Source organism: Acipenser ruthenus, chromosome 7 (genome assembly GCF_902713425.1).
Source record: "Acipenser ruthenus chromosome 7, fAciRut3.2 maternal haplotype, whole genome shotgun sequence".
NCBI classification, from domain to species: Eukaryota; Metazoa; Chordata; class Actinopteri; order Acipenseriformes; family Acipenseridae; genus Acipenser; species Acipenser ruthenus.
In genome coordinates, this window is record NC_081195.1 from 6,646,859 (window position 1) to 6,674,731 (window position 27,873).

General features: G+C 38.4%; 1 protein-coding gene across 5 annotated transcripts in view; it reads left to right on the plus strand.

Moving 5' to 3' along the window:
- LOC117414709 (carbohydrate sulfotransferase 15-like) overlaps positions 1–16,373 on the plus strand; it is a 42,641-nt gene extending 26,268 nt beyond the window's left edge. For 2 of the 5 annotated variants that reach the window (XM_034024476.2, XM_034024477.2), the window contains 7 exons: positions 4,067–4,717; positions 6,636–6,975; positions 8,453–8,596; positions 11,338–11,497; positions 12,263–12,419; positions 13,761–13,908; positions 15,993–16,373. In XM_034024476.2, the coding sequence (XP_033880367.1) occupies positions 4,250–4,717; positions 6,636–6,975; positions 8,453–8,596; positions 11,338–11,497; positions 12,263–12,419; positions 13,761–13,908; positions 15,993–16,195 (1,620 nt within the window). In that variant the 5' untranslated portion in view covers positions 4,067–4,249 and the 3' untranslated portion in view covers positions 16,196–16,373. Of the gene's footprint in view, positions 1–1,946; positions 2,947–4,066; positions 4,718–6,635; positions 6,976–8,452; positions 8,597–11,337; positions 11,498–12,262; positions 12,420–13,760; positions 13,909–15,992 lie in introns of all 5 variants that reach the window. The other 3 variants (XM_059026226.1, XM_059026227.1, XM_059026228.1) reach the window with 3 other exon arrangements.
- Positions 16,374–27,873: the final 11,500 nt, after the last annotated feature.

The window sequence follows — 27,873 nt, forward strand, 5'->3', positions numbered from 1 at the left end:
AGTTATCTAATTCCTACAATAATAATATACAAAGTATTTGTTTAGAATTAAAAGTTTCAAATGACTATTTGAGCCAAAAACAAATCCCACAGTGAGAGTCAACTAAGGGTTTAGTTGTTTCTCTTATAAGTCATTGGAAATACAAATGTTAATATAAAGCAAGCGTTCTGCTGTCTTTGTCCGCTGGTGTGCTTTTGTTTTTAATTAGAGATCGCCCTGCAGTCATTACCACAGTCTTTGTGTCAATTGGCATAGTTTGTTCTTGACTGGAGTCCACCCAAGTTAAATCAGTATAACATTTTACACAGCTTTTTCTGGAAAATAAACAAACAAACAAACAAAAAAAATATGCTATAAATTATTACTAACATTCCACCATAATTATCCTTATAAAAGTTAATTGCGGTATACCATGATAAAAGCATTGCAAAGTTTAGTAAAGCATAGTTAAAAAGAGTGCCCCTGATTCTAATATCCCAACCAAGGATAAAATGCATGGAAATGCATCCCCAGCAGAAGAAAATAATCACTTCACAACTGGGAACAATTAGCAGACTCTGTTACAAAAGCGACATAGGACTGAATAACGTAAGAGAGAACAAATGAGGTGGTCGTAGAGATCAGCTTTCAGGTGCATTAACAGAGCTTTCTGGTGAAGAAAATTGAAGTGTGCAGCTTTGGTGTTAGCAATGGAAGATGTATTTGTATTCTATCCTGCTAAACCCTAATAAAAGTTTCCCATAGTAAAAGCACATCAAAGTGTAATAAAGCACAGTCAAAGCATGGTAAAGCATAGGTAAGCATTATAACGAATGTGGGAGGTATGGTAAAGCATATTAATAAACATGGCAAACTAGGGTAAGCTATGGAAAATGCATAGTATAACCAAGGGAAAAGCATGGTAAACTGCAAAAATACTGTGCTAAATAACTGTGGTACACTTTTATAAGGGAAAACCTATCAACACTGTTAATTGCATGGTAATAACTACTTGTGAGTTACTACAGTTTGTGAGTTGCTGCTATTAGTTGAGATTTTTTTTATCTTTAACTCTGTTCCGATAGAATCCGATAAAAAAAGTTTGGGTTTCTAAATATATCCTACTAGCGATGTAATAAACCTTTATATATTTGTCAGATTTCCTTATTAAAGGATGATAAATATGTAGGTTAGTTCTTCAAAAATGTCATTAAATCACACCTCACTTCTTCATCGGTATTAAGGGGTTTCTGTGAAAGTCACAAGGGGTTTAATTATGATTGGGTAACTTTAATTCATGCTTTGTGGCAAGATGATTCATGTCTCTTTAGTTTCATTATGAAAGGGTTCAGAGTCTCTATTGTTTTTTCATCATCCTCTAGAGTTGAGACATGTATTCTTTAAGTTTTTAAAATAGTTAATGGATGGCAGCCTTATGTGAATGCCGGTGTGCAGCAGACTGATCAACAATACTTTGCCCATTTCCTCCTCAGGTATTTAGCTTTTTTGCTCCCCAGTGACCCCTGCTGGGAGTATAACATAGTGCTCTTGAATATTGGAATGCTTATAAAGCAAATCAAACTTTTGTCTCAAGTTCTCATTTGAAGGACAGTATGCTATGACAAAAAATGCCTCCAGCTGTACTGTACCATCTGGGATCTGCTGTAGGATGGTGGTGTGATGTTTACTGAGTCAGAACTGAAATTAAACAATGCACCGGGACGGTGTGTGGGAGGTGTGACTGTTTGATGAGACACTGCACCAATATCCTCTGTTGATATTAAAAATCCAGTGGCATAATGTGGGAAAAACAGTCTAATTTATGTACTGCCACCCATATGGCCAAATACTAAATGCTACACAAAGAGCCAGTAAAAAAGGCAACAGACAGTAATAGACAGTTTTTATGGTATAAAACTATAGAGTTGTTCTACCCACAACTGCATTGTTCCTTTTATTTCTTTCAGAAATTCTTCCTTTTTCCCTATCCAGCAGGTTTTATAGGTGTCTTTACATCATCCGTGGCTAAAGATCCGTAACACCTGTTAATCTTGACTAATTAAGCCAATAATTGGTTCAATTAAGTAACTGACAGATTGGTTGAAACGAAAACCAGCAGCCACAGTAGCTCTCCAGGACCAGCTTTAGAGCAATGCAAATGACTCAACACGCACAAATAAAGAGCTGTCACAAAAAGCTGCCGCACTTTAAGCCCGGAACACACTGCCCGATGTGATCGTTGCATCTCAATGGAGGAGGTTGCGTCGCAACAAAAATCTTTGCCAGCTGGAATCACATACTGCCCGATGGAATCAAGAGATGCACAATTTGTGAGGTTTTCCTGGACCTGCCCAATTTGTGAGGTTTTCCTTGACCTGCCCTGGATGCATAAAGTACTGAGACAATGGGGCGATCAATAGACGAAAACATAAGGCTTATAATATAATACAATAAGACGGAGAATACATGTATGTCTCCAGTCATATGACCTAACGAGGTGAATTAACTGGTTTGCTGACTTTGAGACTTGCGAGTGTGTATAACACACTAACCGATGCAAGGGAATCACATTGCAAAATATGAAACCTGTTTAAACTTTGTGAGTCGACTGAAATCGATCAGCTGATCCTGTAAAATCGCATCGAAGAGTATAACACACTGCCCAATACGTCTGAAAAATCGTGTTGCTATTGATCGCATCAGGCAGTGTGTCCTGTGAGGTGAGAGTACAGAGAGCAGTAGGCGCTGTATGAGATTTGTGGAGCACATCCACATCACAGCTGACATCACTGGAGAGGCAAGCGGAGAGGACAATCCATACCAAACAAAGTGACCCTGGGTTTGAATATGCAGGGTCTTCTCCGTCTTGAACTTCTCCTCCGAAGGTTTTCCTGCCTGTCCTCAGCAAGAGCCAACCTTCGCAGCATCAGGAAGTGCACCACAGCAGCCAATGACAGGTCTGTGAAGGTGTGTGGTTTTACACAGCTCTTAATTACTCGTTTCTTCAGTAGTTTGCACCTTGTTAGAGGAGGTGCAACCTTTTTGGAGGGTCAGCAATTGCCCAAGTGCAAGGCAAAATCATTTTTTTCCAGCGATTACTGGTGTAGTTTGAAGTTGCAATTTTTACAAATATTTATAGCAAAGTCTTACAATTACACCAGACCTGCATTTAGCTTTGTGAATGTCTTTTCTGAGAGTTTCTGCCAAAAACTTTTCATAGTTCACAAACAGTTTCTTGATTCCACAATGTCTTCTTGAAGTAATAATATAAACGGAACGTACTTGACAGCTTTTTCAGGAAATAAATTCAGTGCCGTTTTCTTCTTTTTTTTTTTTTTTTTTTTTTTTAGAAGAGAGCGAGATCATTAGAATCACAGGTTTAAATTTACAGGGAAAAAAGGGGAGGTAATTCAATACAGCCACTCAAACAAGTAATCATTAACATCCAATGAATAATCACACTTTTGTCCAAAAGTCACTTATGTTAAGACCATTGAATTAAATATTCTCCCAAATCATTATGGCTTCTTATTACTATATTCTCAAATGGTTGGTTAACCGTAAACAAAGGTGGTCCTGATAATTCAGTCATCCTTTAGGCATGCCCAGTCTCAAAGATAAAATTACCTTTCTAAATTAAAAAGAAAAACCTTTTTTTTTTCAATTTAGGAGTTCACAAGAATATTCTTGATTTTAATGCATTTTAAATCTCTGCATTCCAGGCTCAATACCAAATTCCTTTGCAGTATTAGTTCAGCCCAACTTCCATCTTCCACCAGATGCTGCTGGTACTTTATATCTGAACGTATTTCAATAGACTTCTAAATATTCTTTTGAAGCTGCTTGTCTGTTGATCTTTTGCAGGATCTGCAGGATCATATGTTCTGATTTGAATCAAATCCTTTGTTTACCAAAGTGTGCAGTCTGTATTTTGAAGCTTGGTAACAAATCTAGAATGATACATACTTCTGGAAGTCTACACAGTGTCACCAATTCTCTTCAAGCCTTTGTTATATAGTATTTTCCTTGTTGAACTAGAAAACACATCTAATTTTAACTTCTGATCCTTCTGTTCTTTTTTTTTCAGGAGAGCAGACTGAATTCAGACAAAGATGCTACGGTATGGAAGAGCTGTAATTTAAACAGTTTAATGAGTTAACAAATGGAAGAAGCACCTCATGCATTCAAACAGAGCCTCCAGCCTACTGTAACATCCAGAGGCTCTCATGTGGACCGAGAGACCACTTACTGACCAAACTCGGCCCAGAAGATGACCGAGATGGACTACAAATACACTTTACTCAGCTCGGATTCAGAGGACTGCCAGAAGAGACCTTTCTTGTTCCATGTGGATAACAACAACCAGATGAATTTGTTTGCAGTTCTAGAAGTCAGGAAGGATAACTATCGAAGATGGGGTGGTCTGCCTTGTTTCAGGAAAGCAAAAGTGTACAGCATTGGGTTGGGGCTGACTGTGATGTCTCTGGTGATGGCTTCATACATACTCACCGGAGACAAGAAGGGTCTCTTGATTACCCCTTCGCCATACCAATATAGCACCTTAAATAAACCAGGCTTATTGAACAGTCACGAGACTGACTTGTCCTTCCCTTTCAATCTGTCATCTGTAAGGGATTACACCAACATGAAATTAGTTATAAAAACTATAACATCAAACATAGAGTTTAGTACCAGGCAGCTGCCGGATTTAAAGGACCTTATAAAATATGAGCAACATGTGAGTATATATAGAAAGCTGTTCTTTGTCTCTGAAAATCTTTAATGAATTAGGCCTATATTGAGATGTGGAGAGCTCTGAAATGTGCTTTATGTGTAAAAGTCACAGTCAGTAATGTGGCACAGAAGCGGGAAACACAAAAAAATTATAATTATACAGGGCTACTGCACTCACACAGAAATATATAACTATAAAATAAAATATACAGTACTGTGCAAAAGTTTTAGGCAGGTGTGAAAAAATGCTGTAAAGTAAGAATGCTTTCAAAAATAGACATGTTAATAGATTATATTTATCAATTAACTAAATGCAAAGTGAGTGAACAGAAGAAAAATCTACATCAAATCCATATTTGGTGTGACCACCCTTTGCCTTCAAAACAGCATCAATTCTTCTAGGTACACTTGCACACAGTTTTTGAAGGAACTCGGCAGGTAGGTTGGCCCAAACATCTTGGAGAACTAACCACAGTTCTTCTGTGGATTTAGGCAACCTCAGTTGCTTCTCTCTCTTCATGTAATCCCAGACAGACTCGATGATGTTGAGATCATCAGTCCAGAGCACCTGCTGCCATTTTTCTGCACCCCAGTTCCTGTGTTTTCCTGCATAGTTGAGTCGCTTGGCCTTGTTTCCACGTCGGAGGTATGGCTTTTTGGCCGCAAGTCTTCCATGAAGGCCACTTCTGACCAGACTTCTCCGGACAGTAGATGGGTGTACCAGGGTGCCACTGTTTTCTGCCAATTCTGAGCTGATGGCACTGCTGGACATCATCCGATTGCAAAGGGAAGTAAGCATGATGTGTCTTTCATCTGCTGCAGTAAGTTTCCTTGGCCGACCACTGCGTCTACAGCCCTCAACGTTGCCCGTTTCTTTGTGCTTCTCCAAAAGAGCTTGGACAGCACATCTGGAAACCCCTGTCTGCCTTGAAATTTCTGCCTGGGAGAGACCTTGCTGATGCAGTATAACTACCTTGTGTCTTGTTGCTGTGCTCAGTCTTGCCATGGTGTATGACTTTTGACAGTAAACTGTCTTCAGCAACCTCACCTTGTTAGCTGAGTTTGGCTGTTCCTCACCCAGTTTTATTCCTCCTACACAGCTGTTTCTGTTTCAGTTAATGATTGTGTTTCAACCTACATATTGAATTGATGATCATTAGCACCTGTTTGGTATAATTGTTTAATCATACAACTGACTATATGCCTACAAAATCCCTGACTTTGTGCAAGTGTACCTAGAAGAATTGATGCTGTTTTGAAGGTAAAGGGTGGTCACACCAAATATGGATTTGATTTAGATTTTTTTTCTGTTCACTCACTTTGCATTTAGTTAATTGATAAATATAATCTATTAACATGTCTATTTTTGAAAGCATTCTTACTTTACAGCATTTTTTCACACCTGCCTAAAACTTTTGCACAGTACTGTATATATATATATATATTGTCACTTTAACTTCAACTTTAGAAACACTATTTTTGCACTGCATTTGTGCAGTTTTCCCATGCTTTCCATGGATACTCTTATGCATCTTTTATAAGGGGTATATCGTATAATGCAGTTTGATATACAGAGTAAAAAAATACATTTTTTGCCTGATCTGTCAAGCTTGCATTTTGTTTCAGTTCAGATGCTGTTAGAAAGATAGTAGAAATAGGATTTGATGTAAATATTTTTTTTGACCTCTTTGTTTAGCTCTGCTTCTTCTTCTTTTTGAAGCCCCAGCAAGTGCACTTTATTTTCACTGCAAGGAGTGACTCTTCAGCAGCTGCCAAAGCTTTTTCCAACAGAGCTCAGTAAACATTACAGCAGTGTTTTTTTCAATAAGTTGCAGTTGTACATTCAATACGTTTTTTTTTTAAATGCTAAAAAATGTCCTGACCTCTGCAACGTTTGTAAAATGTTGTCATTTACTTTACAGATGTTTTCAGTCATTCCATCCACATTCCTTCCAAATTTTACAAACCCATGTTGGTACGAAGAATACACAGGGAATATCACTGCTGATCCTTATGGGACCAACTTATATGCACTTTATTCAAAGCGTTTTCGAACAGTGTTTGATTACCTGAGAAATGCTTTCCGGGAACACTTGTACCGTCAAGGAAACAAGTACTATCGCTTTCGCTGTCTGCCGTACTTCTACATTATAGGGCAGCCGAAATGTGGAACCACAGACCTATACGACAGGCTGAGATTACATCCGGATGTCAGGTTTACCACTTTCAAAGAGCCACATTGGTGGACCAGGAAACGGTTTGGTAAGTTAAAAAAACAAAACAAAACTGTGTTTCACAGGAATATGTTTTATTCCATGATGTTGACGCATTGTTTTGTTTAAGTTACATTCAAATGGTTAAACAATAGATAGACATGGCTTTCTATTGAAATCGGGTAATAATGTGTGCACTTTTAATTTGCAATCAGCACCTACAAATCCACTGTTGGAACTAATGAGTCATGTCTTGATGGAAATATCTACAAGATAAGAGTTGATGGTTAATCCTCTTTTAAACCTCTTGACCCTCGCTTCTAGAGGGTTTAATTGAATAATGACCTAAAACATATATTAAAATGGAGCTGATGGGAATTTTAAGGGGTGTCTAATTTGAAGTGAAGTTAAACCCACCTCTGTCTAGCTTCACAAAACCTTAGACACCATCTAGTTTTACTCTAAGAACTAACAGTGATAACGTGTTCATTATAAAACAAAAAATACATGTTCTGTATCTCATTTAGTTTGTCAAAGTTCATGGGAAACTCAAAAGTGTCATTAAGTCTTGTTCACCATGCATCTTAAACAGACTTCTAATATAGCTGCTAAAAAAACGGAGGGTCATATCTTTTGTATTTGATTGCATTGTGAAATGTATGTGGGTGGGTGTGCAGAGGGGAGAGTAGTGGTAGAGTTCACTCCGTGACCAGATGCAGGCACACCCTGACTGAGAACTAATGCATCTTGACAACTTCCATTGCTTTCGGAAACATCTCAACTCTGACCTTGCAAAACTGCAATCGGAACACCCCCCACACTACATTCTTGGAAAGAACACTGTGACGCTTTCCGAGAAATAGAATGGAGAATTCTTTGACATATCACAAGACTTATATTTAAACTAACATTGGCAGTACAGTATATCCTTCATTAATAAATAGCAGTCTAATGAGAAATTACCCCAAAGGAATTGAAAGAACAGTAATAGGAATATGAATTGGGAAATAGTCCTTTATATTCTTTGTAGTGGTGTTAACTATAGTCACAAACCATCAATTTATAAATATTTCTTAACACAGTATACATTATTTAAAATATATTAATACAACATTATAGTGCATTTTTAAACTGTAGCAACACCATGCACATGTATTCCATAGTTTAATAGTTAATTGTCAATATTTTTTGTAGGGTCTGTGGACACCCTAACTAGGAAATCAACTCTGGTTCTTTGTGGGATTGTGATAATATATGAATACACATGTCAATAAATGCAGTTTGTAAGAGCCATTTATATTTAATAAAAAAGATGAGAGGAAAAAATTTCAAAGTTAAACACATTTCTGAGCTCCCTTAATCATCAATTACATCTTTTTAACAAGGGCACATTCATCAGCATCAAAAGGATAAAATAGTTCCTTGACTTAACAACTCTGATGGCAGAAGGCTAAAGTAAGGACATCCTCAGTTATCTTGTTTTTTTGGGGTCTCTCACAAGGATAATGCTTTGTTTTTTGGCACAGGTATAATTCGCTTGAGCGAGGGGTTCCATGACAGGTACCCAGTGGAGGACTACCTGGATCTGTTTGATCTAGCAGCCTACCAGATTCAGGATCGCTCACAGCTCAATGCATCCAGAAGCCAGCACAAACGCAACATCATCATTGGTAAATAACATAAAGTTCCTAAAAGCTATGGATTTTAATACTGTAATAATAATATGTGTGTGTGTGTGTGTGTGTGTGTGTGTGTGTGTGTGTGTGTGTAGGTGTGTGTAGGTGTGTGTGTGTTGGTGTGTGTGTGGATAAAGGTTTGGTGGCTGGCGGCCTTCTGGTGAAGGGACAGTCTGCAACCAAGATGACCACCATTTGCACAGCCACGTGGTGGTTGGTTGTATGATTAATTGTCAATCATCCCCTGGCTACATGGTATAAAAGGAAGGAAGAAATGTTTGTTGTTTAAGAGCATGTCGGAGAAAAGTTGTGTAGTAGCGTGGAGAAGTGTGGAGAAAGAAAGAAAGAAAGAAAGAAAGAAAGAAAGAAAGAAAGAAAGAGGGAGAAAGAGAGGAAGAAAGAGACAGAAAGAGAAATCAAGAGAAATAAAGAGAAAGAAGGAAAAATACCAGGATAGCTGTAGCTTGGGTGTTTTTTTTTTTGGTTTTTTTTTTTACTAGTTTGGTAGTTTTGTTTAAACCTTTGATTTGTTTCTGTGTGTTTAGTTGTAAATAATAAAAGTATGCAAACTGCTTTAAACTGTATAATCTGACTAGAGGTCAGTGGGATGCGCCACCTAGTGACTACGGATGAGCGGTGCACTTAAAAAAAAAATTCTAAAGATGTTGCTTGCTGTACAGAAGCAATAAATGCAGTTGTTTCAGCTGAACTGCTGCCTGTGCGAGAACCGGAGTTGCCGCTGCCTGCGCCGAAGCCCGGGGCTCTATCACCGCTTTTTTTATAATTTAATGCAGTTTGCACACTTTTATTATTTACAACTAAACAAACACAGGAACCAATGGTTTAAAGAAAACACTACCAAACTAGTCAAAGTAAACAAACCCCAAAACACCCAAGCTATGGCAATCCTGATGTTTTTCCTTCTCTTTCTCTTGATTTCTCTCTCTTTCTTTCTTTCTTTCTTTCTTTCTTTCTTTCTTTCTTTCTCCACTCCACTCCACTCCACTCCACTCCACTCCACACTCCACACTCCACACTCCACACTCCACACTCCTGCACAACCTCTCTCCGACACGCTCTCAAACAACAAAAATTTCTATCTTCCTTTTATACCATGTGGTCAGGGGATGATTGACAAGTAATCATTCAATCAATCAGCATCTGGCCATATCCCACACTCTACCACTCACTCTCAATCAAACAATTGCTGTCCCTTCACCAAGATGGCTGCCAGCCACCAAACCTGTGTAATTTTTATTATCTCTGGAGACTTGAAATAAACATATTATTTGAAGAATGAAATCAGGCACTGAAATGTTTGTAAAAGACATACAACACTCTCTCTTTCTCTACAAGGCACTCTGATTAAGGACTGATATGAGTCAGACAATTGCCATGTATTGAACTTGGCTTGCTTACTGGTTTATTTCCCACTTTAGTACATAGTCCATCTGATTAGAGAACATGCCAGAGTCCTCCGAATTATTAACGACTGCTATGCTTTGGTAGACACAGAGTCGGGGGGCTTAGCATTGTGGTGTAAGCGTGTGGTAAGCAGGATACGACTGTAAGCATGATTCCACACCAAGCACCTTTAATTGGTGCACAATACCAGGGAGCCTCAAAGGCATGCTTAAGAAATGTCAGTGTTAGAACCACACTTCCTAATGTGAAGCAATGAGCAGTACAATTAAAGGAATCCTGTCCCCACAGTTAGCATGCAATAGGTCTTCTTTGTGAATATTGATGTTTCTTCAACATGAGAGTTGATTTATACAAATACTAATTCAATTAGTAACTCTTCTTACAAGAGTAATTAAAACATTGGTTTAAACGCGGAGGTTGTTTACATAAGAAAACTAAACAAAAAGGAAATTCAGAAACACTGAAGCAATTATTAATTCAAAATAACAGATTATGATTCTTTTTTTTTTGCCAGCACCTGCTAAATTAATATACATCGGCTGTTAAATTACACTTTTTATACCGGACAGTATTATTAATGGTGTAACACAAAAATCAGCACCATGATAAATAGGATGTGAACTGTTGTGAAAATGTGCATTTGGACACCATATATAATTTAATGTTTCCTGTACTTTCAAAATGACTTATGAAGAGAGACATGAGGTGATGAGGTGCCTTGAAAGGCTTTTTTCTAAGAAACCCATTTTCATATATCAGCAAATTTCATTTAACCTCTTAATACTGTTGAAATGTTAATTTACAGGGAATACAGTGCCTGATGTGTTATTCACATACCTTGAGTCATAAATCAGCTGGGGAATACAACCTGACACATCGTAGCAGATATCATTGCTGCACATTAGATCGACCGTGAATACTTTTTGATAGCTTCTCAACATCCACTGTCTGTATCCAAATAAAACAACTACAAAGAGCAGTTTCTGGTTGAACTAGGAAAATGAGAATATGATGGTTTTAGTGCACACAACATTGTTGTAGAAGCCAGTGTTATTTGGATACGAACAGCGGATGTAAATGTCACAAACAACACTAAACAGTACAACGTGTTTGATAACCTTTTAAGAACACTATAGCCAGCACACATGTCTCTGTTGGATTCTTGTTCCACAGAGGCTTCAATTTTTAGTTTTGGTAATTTGAAAATGTAACTTTAGTGTCAATTTTATGCATTGTATTTTTATTACAATTTATTATTTATTTTTTTTTGCAATTAAGAGTAACTTGTATTGACTGGTTTTGTTTTCCAGGTGAGGCAAGTGCTTCTACATTGTGGGATAACAATGCGTGGGTCTATTTCTATGAAAATGCAACTGCCAAAGGGGAACCACCATTTTTAATCCAGGACTTTATTCACGCTGTTCAGCCAAATGCCAAGTTTATAATCATGCTGAGGGACCCCGTGGAGAGGTTAGACCACACACTTCTTTTTAAAAATGACTATACAATAGATGGGATGAATGGATTTTTAAAGATATGACCACTGTTTTTTTTTTCGGCTACAGCTGTGTTCCCAATATGTTAATGTGTAAGGAAATGCACCAAAGTTCTTTGCATCTACCAGCATGCTAATGCTTTATGAATACAGTTCTTTGTATTGCCGGAAAACCCAAAACAGACACAATGATAAGCCATAATATTGTCGTATTACAGGATTTCCACACAAATATACAATAACGTGTGAACAGGTGCCACAGAGCAAAGCCATTGCATTTTTAAATTGAGCTGCTTTACTGCTGTATTTCTCCAAGTCCTTATTAGTACAATTTATTTTCTGAAAGATCATTGTTCAATTCCAAACGAATAAGAAACAATTTAAGACTACTTACAATCCCCTAAATTAAATGCTCTACTATTCTGGTTTGATAACTTTATTGAGTGCATTTATTTCTTACTGAAAACAAAAATGTACTAGAGATGATTTGTAGTGAAGAGCTTTGAGAATCTACGCAGCTAAAAACGTAGACTGTGTGGTTCCTGCTGGGGACATTTATTCCATTTGGGGATATTATGAAACTAACCAGATCGACAGGATGGGCTGTATGACACATCCATTAATCAAGTATGAAACATTCCTAAAATTAGCACAGCATGTGATTCAAAAACAAACTAATACCAGTCTGTTGCGATGCACACCCAATCTAAAATATTGTGTTCTATGCATCTCTTTTGTAGGCTGTACTCGGATTACCTTTACTTTGGGATCGCCAACAAATCGGCAGATGATTTCCATGAGAAAGTGTCCGAGTCCCTGCAGCTGTTTGAAAGCTGCATCTTGGAATACTCAATGAAATCCTGTGTGTACAACACCACCCTCAACAACGCCATGCCTGTGAGTTAGCAACCCATATCCGTCTTGCTGCTGTCAACCCCTGTGGTCAAGCAGCACAATAAGCTGCTATTTGACCGATGCCAGTTTTGGAAGCTATTTTAGTTTTAGACTGGCAGTAGCTGGGTTCTGTAGTCAACACTATATGAAAACACGAAACTGGCAGCACATTAAAATCGGGCCTAGAGGTCGCCGTTGTTGTGAGCCCTTGGTGATGGTTTGCTTTCTGTAGATGCCAGTCTAAAATGGGCACTCAGTAAACAAGCTGGCTCGCTTGGTACCACATCCTGTGTTAGAGAGGTGAGCCAGCAGAGAAACCCCAAGTGAGACTTGGCATACAGCATGCATCTGAACCTAGGAACTAACAATTGGCAAAGGAATGAAGAAAGGCAACAGGAATGGACCCTTTATTGGACTGGGATCTCAAAGATAAAAAACAAACAAACACTAGTTACAATCCTCAAAAGAATAAGAAACACTTTAAGACTATTTATAAGCCCCTAGATTGTTGTGTGTATTTCTTGTTTGGTAACTTTTATTAGGTGTTTTTCCTCTCTTAAAAAATTGAGAATCTAGCCTTGACCACTACACTTTTAAACGGTTTTGTATTGGAATCCAAACATGCACTACATACCCTAGCATTCTTCAGTTGTAGCCATGTACATGTTTTGCAACTGTATTTCAAGTTTTTTTTAACTGTGTATTTGATACATTCACTGTTCATTGACGCATTGCTAAGTGTACATGCAAATAAAGATTTGATTTATACAAGCTTCTGTAGCCTCCAGGCATCACACAGTACTATTCTGCTTACTTGTTTCCTATGCATTCTATAGTATACTCAGTCAAAAGCAAAAACAATCAGATAAGAACAATTTCTGCAGAACTAATTTGGTTTCCCAGATTTCTGGACATTAGCAAATTACCAAATCAATTTGATACATGAATGACATTGTAGCACCTGCTGTGGTATAATTGAATTTAGTCCTGACTATAGTCAGAAAGTGAATTTATTAATATAAAGAAGTATCAAGAACATTGAATCAGTTATTTCTCCTTTTCTCCGAGAGCACTGCATTGACTGTGTAATTACTTTTAGCCACTATATAGAAAAAAATTACATTTTATGAGAGCATTTTTTTCTAAAGAAATAAAATAAAACTATGTTTAGAGTTGTTTACTTCTGGTATGATAACTTCATTGGGTGTGCTAAAAGTAAGGTTTTGAAAACTGGTCCCAATATCCTTTTCATACTGTGCAATATAAGCAGCCTGCTATATGCAGGAGCCAACATGCCAGCAAACCCTAACATTAAGTGTACATATATGTGCTAATGTTTTTCAGGTGAGATTGCAAATTGGACTGTACATTGTTTATATACTGGACTGGCTGACCGTTTTTGACAGAAACCAAATGTTAGTGCTTCGTCTGGAAGATCATGCCACCAATCGTAAATACACTATGCACAAAGTATTTGACTTTCTCAGCTTAGGTAAGTATATTTACTCAAGCAAGTATGTTTATAGACGGGGGTGGGGGTTATGAAGTAATTTGTCCTTTTTGTTATCTTGATGATGGAAGTCTTACTCGTGATGAATAGGGTCCATCTACTAGCACTTATGTGTGTATTATGTGGGTTACAAAGAGAGTTGCACAGCTGTAAATGCATACAGTGCTCTCTCGCTGAAAGGCGTCCCTTTGTACCGTTTGAGCTGGCTATAATGCAGTATATTCATGGATCCCATTCCCAGTACACTAACACTTGCATCCTCACTATAAGGCAGGACACAAATACCACAGTCTAGTCCTGGCTACAGCTTTGAAGGAATGTAGTTGCTTCTGTAGAAGGAGCTGCAGTGTTCTCCTCACTTACAGGTTCATTCGCTGAAACACATTGTTTGGTTTTTAAAGCTATATGACCAGATAGTAGTGGTTCTTATTGCTTTATCTGTATAAATTAAATGACCTGCACTGAATGTTTTATAAGCCTGGGATTCAGACCTTGTTGTATCTATATGGATGGGAGACCTGTAAACCAGCCAATGCATTTGATCTGTCTGAAGTTATGTTAATTTAGGAGAGGTTGTGAAACTGCCGAGCTGGTTCAATGGGATGGAAATTATTTTCTTCTGTCTGGGCCACGTGCCAAACTAGGTGTCAAAACTGAAGGCTCCAGTCATTAAAAGCTGCTCATACACTATGCACATGGCTTCACAAGATTTATAATTCCAGCAATAAAAATAAATAAATAAATAAAAAGATTTCTTTAGTGTGTTCGATATATTTCCAGGAATTATTTGGGAATTTTATAAATTATAGTGAATACCATGAATACTAATGCTGCAATCAAAGTACTACTATGAATATTTATTATGAGGAATGTACGGTATAATGAATCAGTGTTTATTTGAATTCTGAATTCATCATGCTAGCAAAATATGGTAGTAATTACACTGGGTATAGACTCATTACTTGTGCATTTTGGTGCATTTAAATGTAGGAAATGAATGTAAATGTGTTGTTACGGGGCTTCCGAGTGGCACATCCAGCAAAGGCACTCCGCGTGGAGTGCATGATGTGTCCTATAGCCTGGAGGTCGCCGGTTCGAGTCCAGGCTATGCCTGCCAACCGTGGACGGGAGTTCCCAGGGGGCCTCAGCTCACCGCGCACCAGCGAGCCCTGTAGACTGTCCGGGCTCCTGCGGACCTGCCTGTAAGCTACCCAGAGCTGCATGGTCCTCCAACACTGTATCTCTGAGGTAGCTGCATGGCGGGCCTGCAGAGTAAAAAGAAGCTGACGGCACACGTTTCGGAGGACGCGTGTGTCCGTCTTCGTCTCTCCTGAGTCAGCGCGTGGGTGGCAGCGGTGAGGCAGTTTGAAATAAAAATAATTGGACATTTCAAATTGGGGAGAAAACAATACAAATAATTGGAGATTCCAAATTATTAAAATAAATAAATAAATGTGTTGTTAATGGTTTAGGTCAAGACATACCCCAGTAATGTTGTTGAAGCTGACACCCTGGGATCCTTCAAGAAGCTGCTTGATGAGATTCTGGGATCAATAAACTACTAACAACCGAACGAGCAAGATGGGCTGAATGGCCTCCTCTCGTTTGTAAACTTTCTTATGTTCTTATACAGTACGATCCAGTTCACTTGCAGCCTGTTTTGGTCGCACTTTATGTTAATGGGTACTTTTTTACGGTATAAACTTAAACTAGATCACTAAAATGTTAACAAATGCACTTAATTTCTTGTTAATCAGAATTAAGAAATATTAACTTTTCAGCTCCTAGGTCAATCATACAATTTAAATAGGGTTACATGAAAGGCACTTTTAAAGATGTAACCGTAGAAACGTACAGCAAATGAGACCAGTATTTATTTTACTAATACCACAATCACCGTTTTGAATTCCTGTGTGGTTTTCTTTTTTGTGTTTGTGTGTTTTTCTTTTTTCTTCTTCTTTTTTTTTTGGTGAATAAGATTATAATTTTTCTGGCTGTAATCTTGTGTTTCTGTCTGCTAACTTTTTTTTATTTTTTTTGCGGTGCTTTTGTTTCTAATTATACAGGGCCACTGACTGAGCAAACAGAGGCAGAAATTACAAAAAGCCCAGCATCTAATACCAGAAGACAAGCGGACAAAAACCTGGGGCCAATGTTACCTGTGACTAGGGAGATTCTCAGAGACTTCTACACTCCTTTCAATGCCAAACTGGCTCAAGAGTTTAAGAATGACTCTTTCCTCTGGGAAAAAAAATCAAAGTTTATGTAAAAACTGTTGTACAGAAAGCAAATACAGATCATTTAAACAAAAACAAAAATTCTAGAGTCATTAGTTTTGCGATTTAATTTCTTTTGTTTATAACGTAACACCAATTATGCTACAGGAAATCGTTTGACTACTATTTCAGTTCTCTAAGGTGTACAGAAATAAAGGCACATGAGACCTATCTGTGTTCATTTTTTGGGTCTGCCATATTTCATATTGCAAGTGAAGTTAAACCAGGTTTCTTTTGCTTTGTTTTCACTCATACAAATACTGGGATAGAGGTATATCACCACTATCCTTTTTAATACCTTCCCCAAAAGCATATACAGTGAGCTGGTCACATGATGGTGGTCCTACTGTTGAGCTGGGATTTCTATCGGGGTGCTTGCAAAGAGTGAGTTTAATCCAGGGACCTCCTGTGTTTGCTGGTTTTCATTCCAACCAACCTCTCAATTACTTAACGATACCCTTAATTGAACTAATAATTTGCTTAATTAGACCTTTTTACTTGTTTTCAGCTCTTAAACAGTTTCAGTTCAAGTTACTTATCAAATGTTACAGCTAACTTGAAATATGCAACTGTTCAAGAGCTGAAAACAAGTAAAAAGGTCTAATTAAGCAAATTATCAGTTCAATTAAGGGTCTAGTTAAGTAATTGAGGGCTGGGTTGGAATGAAAACGAGCAGACACAGGGGGTCCCCAGGACCGGGTTTGAGAAGCCCTGATTTAATGCAAAGGTTTTCATTTGCTTGCCTTTGAGCGCTTGTGTGGCAACATTGCCATCTTCTGTTGAAGCTTGGTAGTACAAACAAAAAGCTACCAATTCTTCAGGACTGCAGTAGGATGAACTAACTTAAAGATTTCCTGGAAAGAAAAAAAAAGGAGTGTAATAATTGTGAAATTCTATGGCACGGGCTGTGACAATGTGTGAGTACAGTATTTGACAGTTACAGGTTCAGTTCCTGGAAATAAAGGAAATCTGCTGAGCTGTGCTGTGTCTGCGAGGTCTTGCCAATTGGCAAACATATCCTCCCTGAAGAGGGAGATGACTGTACCATTTTCTAAGAACATTCTTGTTTTTTGCGTTTGCTGTTCCAGACTTTATTTTCACTTTGACTCCAAGTTTATCCCGTCGCCACACTCTCCTTATCTACTTCCTGTGTCGACAGTAATAAGACCCCACCCCACCACACATACAGTAGTTCCCTTAAAGCTATTCAGCATAGAAGTTGAATGCAAAGCTTATACTGGCAGTGTATTTACACAAAGAGGGAATGGAATATAAGTTTGTTTGTATGTATCTCACACATAGCCTCCAGTGAATTGCAATTGCCTGACATTTGTTTGTGTGTCTGACAGATCATTAGATACCCATGTCTGGTTCCATCTGCTTCCCAGGTTCATATGAGTTACTGTGCTGATAAGAATGACTATAACAGTCAGAGCTGTAGATCCAGCAGGTGGCACTAGTACATTCTGTACACTCATGAAGGAGTTTATTCAATGATGACCCTATTTATACATGTAACATAGTAACCACTCGGTTCATCAGTGTTCACCAATCGCATGTTTTTAATTCAGGTTTATAAATGACTATTGCAAACATTGTACATGAAGCTAAATTACAGTTCCATAAACAAAGCTTAAGAAGTAACAGATAGAAAATAAACTAAAAATAGAAACCACTGCTAACAATGCCTCAAATCAAACCTTTCGCTGAAAATCATCTCTTCTTAGGGCCCTATTCTCACTTGGTTTATGTGCTATTTACACACTGGAAGGGCTTTCAGAGGATGTGTAAGCCTTTCTTCCAGCGTGTGAATAGCGGGTAAACCAAGTAAGAAAAGGGCCCCTAGTGATCAATACAAAAAAAAAAAGATGATTATGCAGATGGTTATACTTACTACAACACTCACAGACAGATAAGGAGCTCTTCTTTGAGCTGCACACTATTTAAATTAGGACTTAGCTGGGTATAATTAAAGCAATTTAGCCAACTAGTTTTGGGTGATTGTAATAATTTCTGCAAAGGCATTTAAGGACAGGCTCTCAGCTTTCAGTTTAAATAAATTACACATAATGGCAAAAGGTGTGTTATGAGAAGCAGTGGAAATAAAAATCTGGCCTTAGTTGAGGACTTGTCAAGCAAAACAGGCACATAGCAACTGAAGCCTTCTCTAGTCTCAACAGAGCATTGTATTTTACAGCCTGCAGTTTTAGACCCTGATGAGAGTTAATGGAGGATTTAGAATAATATACTATACTTCCATCTACATTTAAAAGGGCTAATACGTCTTTAAAGGATTTAAAAAGAACCTGCTTGCGGTATATGAAACAACATTTTATGAAATAATAAAACAGTTGACAACAGCATGTATCACAGCATTTTGACTTGCTAGGTTGTGGCATTCGAGGTACTACTTCAATATTTTGATTGACATTAGAGCCGCTTCATTGATTCTTTACAGGAATAGCAATATTTCAGCATAATACCTGTACTCAAATAAAGGATTTTTTTTCTCTAGATAAATGAACAGAATTGCATAAAAAATGCCAAGACAGGTTATAACATTTACATATGCCAGTAAAGGTATTTCAGCATTTTTAGGTCTCTCTTTGAGTGCTTGCACTATTGAGATGTACCTGTGAATAAACTAAACATTCATCCACAAGGTGGCAGCAAAACAACACAAGTCAAGTTACAGTGCTAGTATCTGGAGAACAAATCCATTGAACAACAAGCATCGTGACAATACTGGTTGATATTGTGTCCCAATACTTCTTTTTAGGGGGCTAGTGTATATTTTCTACAATGTGAATTCCAGCATTTGAATACTAGACAGTGGGTCATATTGACTTAATCTAATAAACAGATGAGAATCTAATCATTTAAATCAGGGGTCTCCAATCCTGGTCCTGGAGGGCCGTTGTCCCTCCTGGTTTTTGTTCCAACTGTATCCTATATTACTTAATTGGACGAATTAAGTGTTTATTAGAAGCTTAATTGGTCAAATTAATTAATTTAGGGTACAGTTGGAACAAAAACCAGGAGGGACACCAGCCCTCCAGGACCAGGATTGGAGACCCATGATTTAAATCAATAAAATAACCTTCCTGATTTTATTTTAAATTTTTGCTAACATAAACTAAGAAGACTTCACTGCTTGATGTTTGATTTTCAGAACCTTCCTTCATCACACAGTGGGTGTATTTAAATCCACCAGATCAATGCACAGCAGTAAGCATTCCATTCCAAACAACCCTAATAACAGTTCCAGTGAATGAGCGGATCCCTTGTCTGGGGTCCAGTACTTTGCCGGGTGCCAGGCTCTTTTAGGAGAGAATATTACTGTATGTGCTGCATTGGTGTATTTAGCTACCCTGCAGTTAGGGCTACACAATCAGCAGTGCAGGTAGGCGGTTCATTTATTTTGTTTCTTTAACCAACCCTTACTGGCAAATTGGCTTTCCAGCATTAATTACACAGTTTCTGTTTAAAATCCTGTCACTCATCAGTTCAGTAATTGCCACAGCTGTAGCAGAGAATGTTTAAAAATGTTTATTTTCCTACTAGTGTGGAATGCATACCTTTGTAATAAGAGGCCTCAATGTTTAATAAAGTGGGCTGGCCAATTTTTTGACAATATGTGAAAGAACACCGAGGTTCTGGTGGAGGGTTTTCTAAATTATCCGAGGGTTGTTTTTCCATTGGTTTGGTTCATCTTAGCCGCAGGCAGAGAAGTTTTGTTCACGATGTTGCAAAGGTATTACAGAAATTTCAAAAATAAAATAAAATAACTTGTAGGCCAGAGTATTGTCCTAGGTTTCACTTAGGTGCTGTGTCGTTTCGCTGAATTTACTGTGGAGTAAAACATTCTGAAGTAGTTTGGCCGAGTACTTCTGCATGTCTTCACTTCCGCGGTTTAGTTTGAAGACCCCTGAGAAACAACATCGTCTCGGATTGTTAGCGTTGTAATATTTCTGCCACAGAAAACCCACTCGATATTTTTTTCCATATGCCATATGTGGAGTCTTGTGTTTGGACAAGAAACATTATGTTGTTGATTTTGCTCTGTTTCATTTAATTTCAGGTCAGGTCACCATAAAAAGTTGACAATTGAGGAATGTCCTGGAAAAGTTCAGATTCAACACATTTTTTGTAATATTATCATGCAATTTCTTTTTCTGGAAAATGAAATACAAAAATTCTAAATAAAAAAAATTGAATTGGGTTGGTAATAAGACACAAGGTGAGGTTACCTACAGAAAAGGCAATAGAGGGTTAACACGTTTTTCCTGGACACTCCTCTTGCTCGACAACAAAACAGTCACACAATGTAATTCTGAGATATATCAACCAATAAACCCCTCAAAAAAAGTACACAGAATTAAAATATCTTACATGGCAAACAGTGTAATAGAAAGAACACCATCTAATACCTGCTGAAAGCACCACTGTCTAAATCACTGCAAGAGATGCAAGCTGAGTGTCATTCTGCTGTCACATGTCAATCGACTTCTACCATGAGGACATTATGTGTAAGTGTGAAGTGATTGTTATACATGTAGCTTTGCATTCAGAAACACAACAGATAGGTGTGACCTAAATTATTATTATTATTATTATTTATTTCTTAGCAGACGCCCTTATCCAGGGCGACTTACAATTGTTACAAGATATCACATTATTTTTACATACAATTACCCATTTATACAGTTGGGTTTTTACTGGAGCAATCTAGGTAAAGTACCTTGCTCAAGGGTACAGCAGCAGTGTCCTCCACTGGGGATTGAACCCACGACCCTCCGGTCAAGAGTCCAGAGCCCTAACCACTAGTCCACACTGCCGCCCATGCTTTTAGATAAATTGCATGCACAAGGTGTTTCGTAAGCAACCCACCATGGGAATAATAATACAAAACATTACAGAATGTTTATTTTCCGTTTAGTTTCAGGTTTACTAGTCAACAGTCATGGCAGAGAGTCCCACATACAGTGTTGATGAAAGTATGGACTAAAGCTCTTTCCTTTCAGCGACCCAGCGACCCATCTCAGGATGTGGGTTGATACGCATATTGTTTACTTGCGTATGTCACCCAGGTCAACCCTGCTTTATCAAACGCAGTGTGAAATCTCGTACCCGACCCGCATGACTCCGGGTCCTGACCCAGGTAGGTTCTGACTTGGGTAGAGCATGCCAGTGTGAAAGGTGGCTTTAGTGTTCTTGCCTGCAAACCATGGCCACAGTGCTTGTAGTGCAGAAGAGGCCTTCCTGCAGAGTTGCAAGTGTTCAGATTCTGTGATAATATTTTTTTCATATGGTGCACTGTTTTTAAAATCACCCTGTATGTTAGGATTTTGCCAAGAGATTAAAAGCATCAGGTTTATAAGGAGTCCCCGAACATGAATTGCAGACACAATACTTGTGTTGTCAGTTACAAAAACAAATATTATCATACAGGACATTTAGGTCTAAGGCAATACCCTAATAAATATTTAACCACTTATCCAGCAGAGCATTGTTTAATTTTGGAATATTTACAATCTATTATTAAAAGGAGAAAGAGTTAACAGTCTAGGCCAGGGGTTCTCAAAATCGATCCTGGGGGTGTTTGCTGATTTTCATTCCAACTGAGCTCTCAATTTCTTAACTAGACCCTTAATTGAACTGATAATTTGCTTAATTAGACCTTTTTACTTGTTTTAAGCTCTTAAACAGTTTCAGTTCAAGTTACTTATCAAATGTTACAGCTAACTTGAAATATTATTATTATTATTATTATTTATTTCTTAGCAGACGCCCTTATCCAGGGCGACTTACAATTGTTACAAGATATCACATTATACACTATTTCACATTATACAGATATCACATTATTTTTACATACAATTACCCATTTATACAGTTGGGTTTTTACTGGAGCAATCTAGGTAAAGTACCTTGCTCAAGGGTACAACAGCAGTGTCCTCCACTGGGGATTGAACCCACAACCCTCCGGTCAAGAGTCCAGAGCCCTAACCACTACACCACACTGCTGCCCATGCAACCATGAAATATGCAACTGTTAAAGTCTGTATTAGAAAATAAAAACATGCTGCAGAGGACCGTATTTTACCTTTCCTAAGAGGACCCCCCCCACCAATGGAATCATAATGAAAGCTCTCTATCTTAACACCTACACATGTAAGCTGTGGGGAGGTGGGGAGGTTAGAGCTGAAGCATGGCGCAGGTGCTGTTCATTAGGAAAGCCAGGGGGCATGTTAGCCCTGACCTCTATTTGCTACCTTTAAAATGAAGCTAAACCAAGACAAGATGAGCATGATAGGCAAGAAAAAGCAACCCACTGTCAAAACTCATTAAGGGGAGAAAACTAAACAAAGAAAAAAAACACAGCAACAACATTGTCAATAACCATGTCTCATTAGTGGTGTTGCTTACCAGTGATGATCGCGACAATCTGTAAAGTATGTAAAGTAATGATGTTATATTTTAAGAATTTCAAAGTATGCAGCATAGGATTACTTTAATTAAAAATAAATGTAATCATTACAGCTGTATCCAATGCTGGCTTTGTTGGAATGTTTCCTCACTCTTTCTGAAACACACAAACCTTTCTGCTACTGGGTTTTTCCTATAACAACCTGGAACATTTAGACTCCTTGCAAGATTTTCAACAGAAAGACATCTCTTGGCATCCCTTGTTTCCCAAAAGGCCTCTTCCTAGATTTTTCTCTCAGAAACACTCAGAGAAATCCCCTCCAAAAGGCTTTCTTTGCCTCTGCTTCAATACACAGGTGTAGCAGTGAGGCTGCTGGTTATCTGCAGTCACTGACCAATTAGTTCCTACTGTATTTTAGATCATTTAATCTTAAAGATGCAGTCCACAATTCACAATCCTTTTTACAATTAACTCTTTCAGTGACAATTAGAAAAGCGAACAAAGGCAACTAAGATGGCTTTTCTTGTGTAATGTGTTCAATGGCTCAACCTGCCACTATCCCAAGAGGTACCAGTCTTGTTGCCTCTGCAATACTTGCATTCTAACCTGGTCTCCTCCTGTCACCTAAGCCTGTTCCCACAATCTTGTCAAGGTATTTTTTTCCTGCATCTTGTTTGCAAATAGAAGCAATGTGACGGCCGAGTGTCTGTTGTTTAAACTTTCCAGCTTTCATTTGTAAAATTCACCACAGGTCGCTCTATCTCAGCAGCAACTTGGAGCTCTCTCAGATTATTTTTTTTAACACTGTCAATTAAAATCAGGCACGTGCGCTCGGAAAGAACCCCAGTGGACCGATGAAACACTGTACATTTTTTCCCCTCACTGGGTCTCACCGAGCTGTCAAATTAAATACTAATTAAATACTAGTTTTGAGTACAATCTAGTGGTGGGGAAAATAAAACACATATAACTGTGCTACTGTAACATTCTGTAGTCCATAATTATAATATATGATAGGTGAAATCTCTTTGCCATTCACATTCACTGGGATTCCCAGTCCAGCAATAACACAACACAAGTACAGTTTCAATAAACACATGACACACATGGGAAAATCCACGCCTAGTTTCGCATTGGAAACCTGCATTTCATGTGTAAATGTTAATGAGCGTGTTTATCCTTAACTATAAATACGCCGTCAGCGTGACTGGTCAAGGTGGATGAGATGGCATCAGCAGCAACATCCGGAAACTGTGGCGATGTTCTCTGAGTTCTTGCAGAGCATTGCTGAGGCTGCGACATCCAACCCACCTACGGCTGACGTTGGCACTGACCCAGCTGTGGACTCTCCTGGCACAAGCCAAGACAGTATTGCCCCCTCCTTCCCCTCAACTGCCCCCCTCCATCCCCCACTCCCCCCCTCATGGTGTTGAATGCTTCCTCTGCAGCTGTCAGATGTCCGGACAGGTAGGGTTTCATAAGCCAGGGAAGTAGGGGGTATGCAGCATCACCGACTAGATATAAGGGCACACCCTGATCCCCTATATGCTGTATTGCCCGAATGAAAGGGGAATATAGATTACTATCGTAAAAAGGATGTGAAATGTATGCAAAAGTCAATCTATTGTATTTTGAGCCATTACTGACATCCCCCAAACATATTAAAGTATTACTATTGAGAAGTGGTTCTGGTGGATGTCTTCTCAGCTGAGCACTTCTCAACTCGCTGTTGAAGTTGTTTACTGAGTCCTAGCCACCAGACTGAACATTTGGCTCTTTCCCTGGATTTTGTAATTCTTTGGTGACCCTTGTGTAGTGTGTCAAGGATCTCTTGTTGCATTGATGGAGGAATAACTAGTCTGGACCCCTTCAACATCAGACCTTGTGCAATGGTAAGATTACCAGAAACTGTCCAATAAGCTTTCATTGAAGTGTCTGACTTTGCCTCATCTGGCCACCCTTCCTGGCAATGGCGCATGACTTGACGAAGCAACTTGTCAGGTTTCTGCTTCTCTTTAAGCTCTTGTAGGAGTTTCTTTGTAATGGGAAGGGTTGAGATAACTAAGTGTACATACACCTCAATAAGTTGTTCCTCGGGCAGGTTATTTGGTTGCGTAGTCATTGAAATAGGTGATCTGGACAGTGTGACTGCTGTGGCCAGACTCATCCCAGGAACCTGTGAGATGGAGAACTGAAAGTACATGAGTCTCATCCAAAATTGTTGAACCCCGGGTGACAATTCGTCTAGATTTTTAGATCCTAATAGTGTAACTAAAGGTTTGTGATCTGTCTTCATATGAAATTTGATGCCCACAAGGAAATCTCAGACACATTCACATGCCCATGTTGTTGCTAGAGCCTCTTTATCGATTTGAGCATAGCGCTGCTCTGTGTTGGAGAGTGCTCGTGAGGCATACGCTATGGGGTGCCATTCTGTAGGCATTTGTTTCTGTAGGAGGACTGCCCCTAAGCCATAGGATGATGCGTCTGCTGAAACTATGGTTTCTTTATTTGGGTTATACAGGGCCAAACCTGGAGGTGTTGTCAGCTGTAGTTTTATGTCGTTGAATGCTTGGTTCTGTTCGGGTCCCCAATACCAGGAATTTTGCTTGCTCAGGGGATCCTGAAGTGGCTTTGTCTTCCCTGCTAGGTGAGGTATGAATTTGCTTAAATGATTTACTAGGCCCATAAATTGGTGGATTTCACTGACATTCGTAAGCTTGCTCATCTGAGTGAGTGCTTTGATTTTATCTGGGTGTGCTCGGACCCCTGCTCCATCAATAATTTGGCCTAAGAATTCTGTAGTTTCTCAGACAGTTTCAGATCTGTGAGTCCCACAAACAGCCTGTCTCTGATCAATTCTTCACGCAACGCTCCATATTCGCAGTGTTCGATGAGGTTATTCAGTGCTGTGATGAAATTATCTACGGATTCTCCACTGTCTTGCGTGCGTCTGTGAAATCTGGCACGTTCAAAAATCAGATTGCGGCGGGGCACAAAGTGTTTATCCAGTTCTTCTTTAACTGTATAATATTGTTTTAACTGGTCTTCTGTAAGATTCCTAGGCCGGATAATAGCCTCTGCTTCAGCTCCCATAGTATAAGTCATGGAATTCACTTGTTTCTCCTGCGATTGTTTGTCTAACCCAGAAGCCTGTTGGAATCAGAAAACCTGAGAATGCAAGCTAAGCGATCCGGGGGGATTTTTAAAAAAATAATAGATGATTAGTAATTGGACCCCACTAAGCAGTGAATGGCAAAATAACACAGAATAAATTTCAGTGTAGTTCTCAAATTTAATGGACTGATAATAAAACTAAACAAAAAAAAACTTTTGCACAGTGGACTGGCTCAGCAAGAATGGAAATACCCAAACGGCAAAGAACAGTGAGTAAGCAAGATTCGTAAGAACCAGACTTTTGCTGTCAGGTCAGTGTTTCTGACCGTACATGGTACAAATTCCCTTAAAACAGGATGTCCGGTCCAAAACCTGACAGTTGGCAACCCTAAGCCCTAAACAGCACTGCAATAAATGCAATATTGGATACATTAGCCAATACACGACCTATGTGACTAACTGCATGGAAAGAAATAAATACAACTTTATTATAAACTTTTCAAAATGAATCCAGTTGGGTTGAATCTGGTTGTCAAATGTGCTCTGTGTTCTGTTCACAGTGGAAACTAATCCTAGATTTGATGTATCTTAGTTTTCCTTCCTTTTATTCAGCTGGAGTTGACACTGCAGTGCAGTTCTTGATCTGCCCATGTGTAAGGCACATCTTTACGTGCGTGACACATGATCAATCAGAAAAGTACGTTGTATCATTTTTTATTTGTGGCTTAGTTTGTTTACACACACAAATGCTGGGTAAAATGCCTGTGGAAAATGGTGTTGGGACTGCTGGTACTTAAAACTGGTAAGAGAGGCTAGAGACTCTGATTGTAGTTACATTTTTCGCTGTGATTTTTTTTTTTTTTAATTAATAACCTATTAATTTAAATATAATTAGTTTCAGATATTATAAGAAATAACAAATTGCTGTAATTACTCTAGGTTATAATTTGCAGTTCTGGGTTCTGGTGACTTAATCATATATCACTTGAGCTGGGCTCTCTTAAATTTGTAATGTCACCAGAAATTCAGTGTAAATACGGTAATTATAACCTTGTAACTCACTGCAGCCAATTATATTGTTTTAAACACAGCAGACTCTCGCTAATCAGAAGGGATCCTAAGAATCTGTTTGCTGCAGAATAACGCAGATTTCCTATGCTGTCGGGGGATTTTTGCCTTTTATTTTAATTGTGGAATAACTGTGATTTTTCTTTTTTTTTAAATCAGAGAATTTCATTTTTTTATTGTGGAAAACTAGGATCCCTGCTAATTAGACCCAGTTGTTCTGATTATTGATTTGTCTGATCCTAGTCTGCACTATGCCTTGACTATTCTTTGTTTTAAGTGTTGCACTTACATTTCATTGAAAAGCAGTGATAACCCGAAAAACATTTAGAGACACTTGTAAATGTTGTACACACAAATGACAGAGCTATAATTTTGGAGTTTGTGTTTTACAGCTGAGATCAACATGCAATACATTTTGGAAAAGCGCGTCTACTGTGTTAAAAAAAAACAAGTCCTAAAAAATAAAATTGAATACAAATAAATTTACTATCCTGAAACAAGCAGAAATCATGCAGCATGGAATAGAGAAGAAACACTCTTCAGAGAAAGACTCTTCAGAGCAGAATTAGTTGGTACAGTGTTGGAAGTGCCTTTGTAGATGGATTCACATGTATTGTACAGTTGAACTGTGGTTAGTACACCAAATAAACTGTTACGTACACACACCAGAAAACATCCAATTTAAGGATTCTTGCCTCTGCTTCGTGCACATATAAAGAATAAAAACAACATAATTCATGAAGCAGATCTTAAATATACTGGCAAAGAATGTAAGGAAAACCAGGCCTGAAGCTCTATGACCCTGTCAGATAATTTACTACTTCTGATTTATTTCGCTACTCTTTCTTTCCACAAAAATGGATAAATAAGTAAAGTACTGGACATACCATTCCATGTTGTATTTGTTCAACTTTATTGGTGCATTTAGCTACTAACCATATTTCGCATTGCTGCTTTTTTTTGATGCTTTTAAAAATCCATTTTTATGGTTACGATCAGCTTTTTAAGTGTTTAATACTTTTCTTTGGTACTATGTATAAGGATTTTGTTCTACAA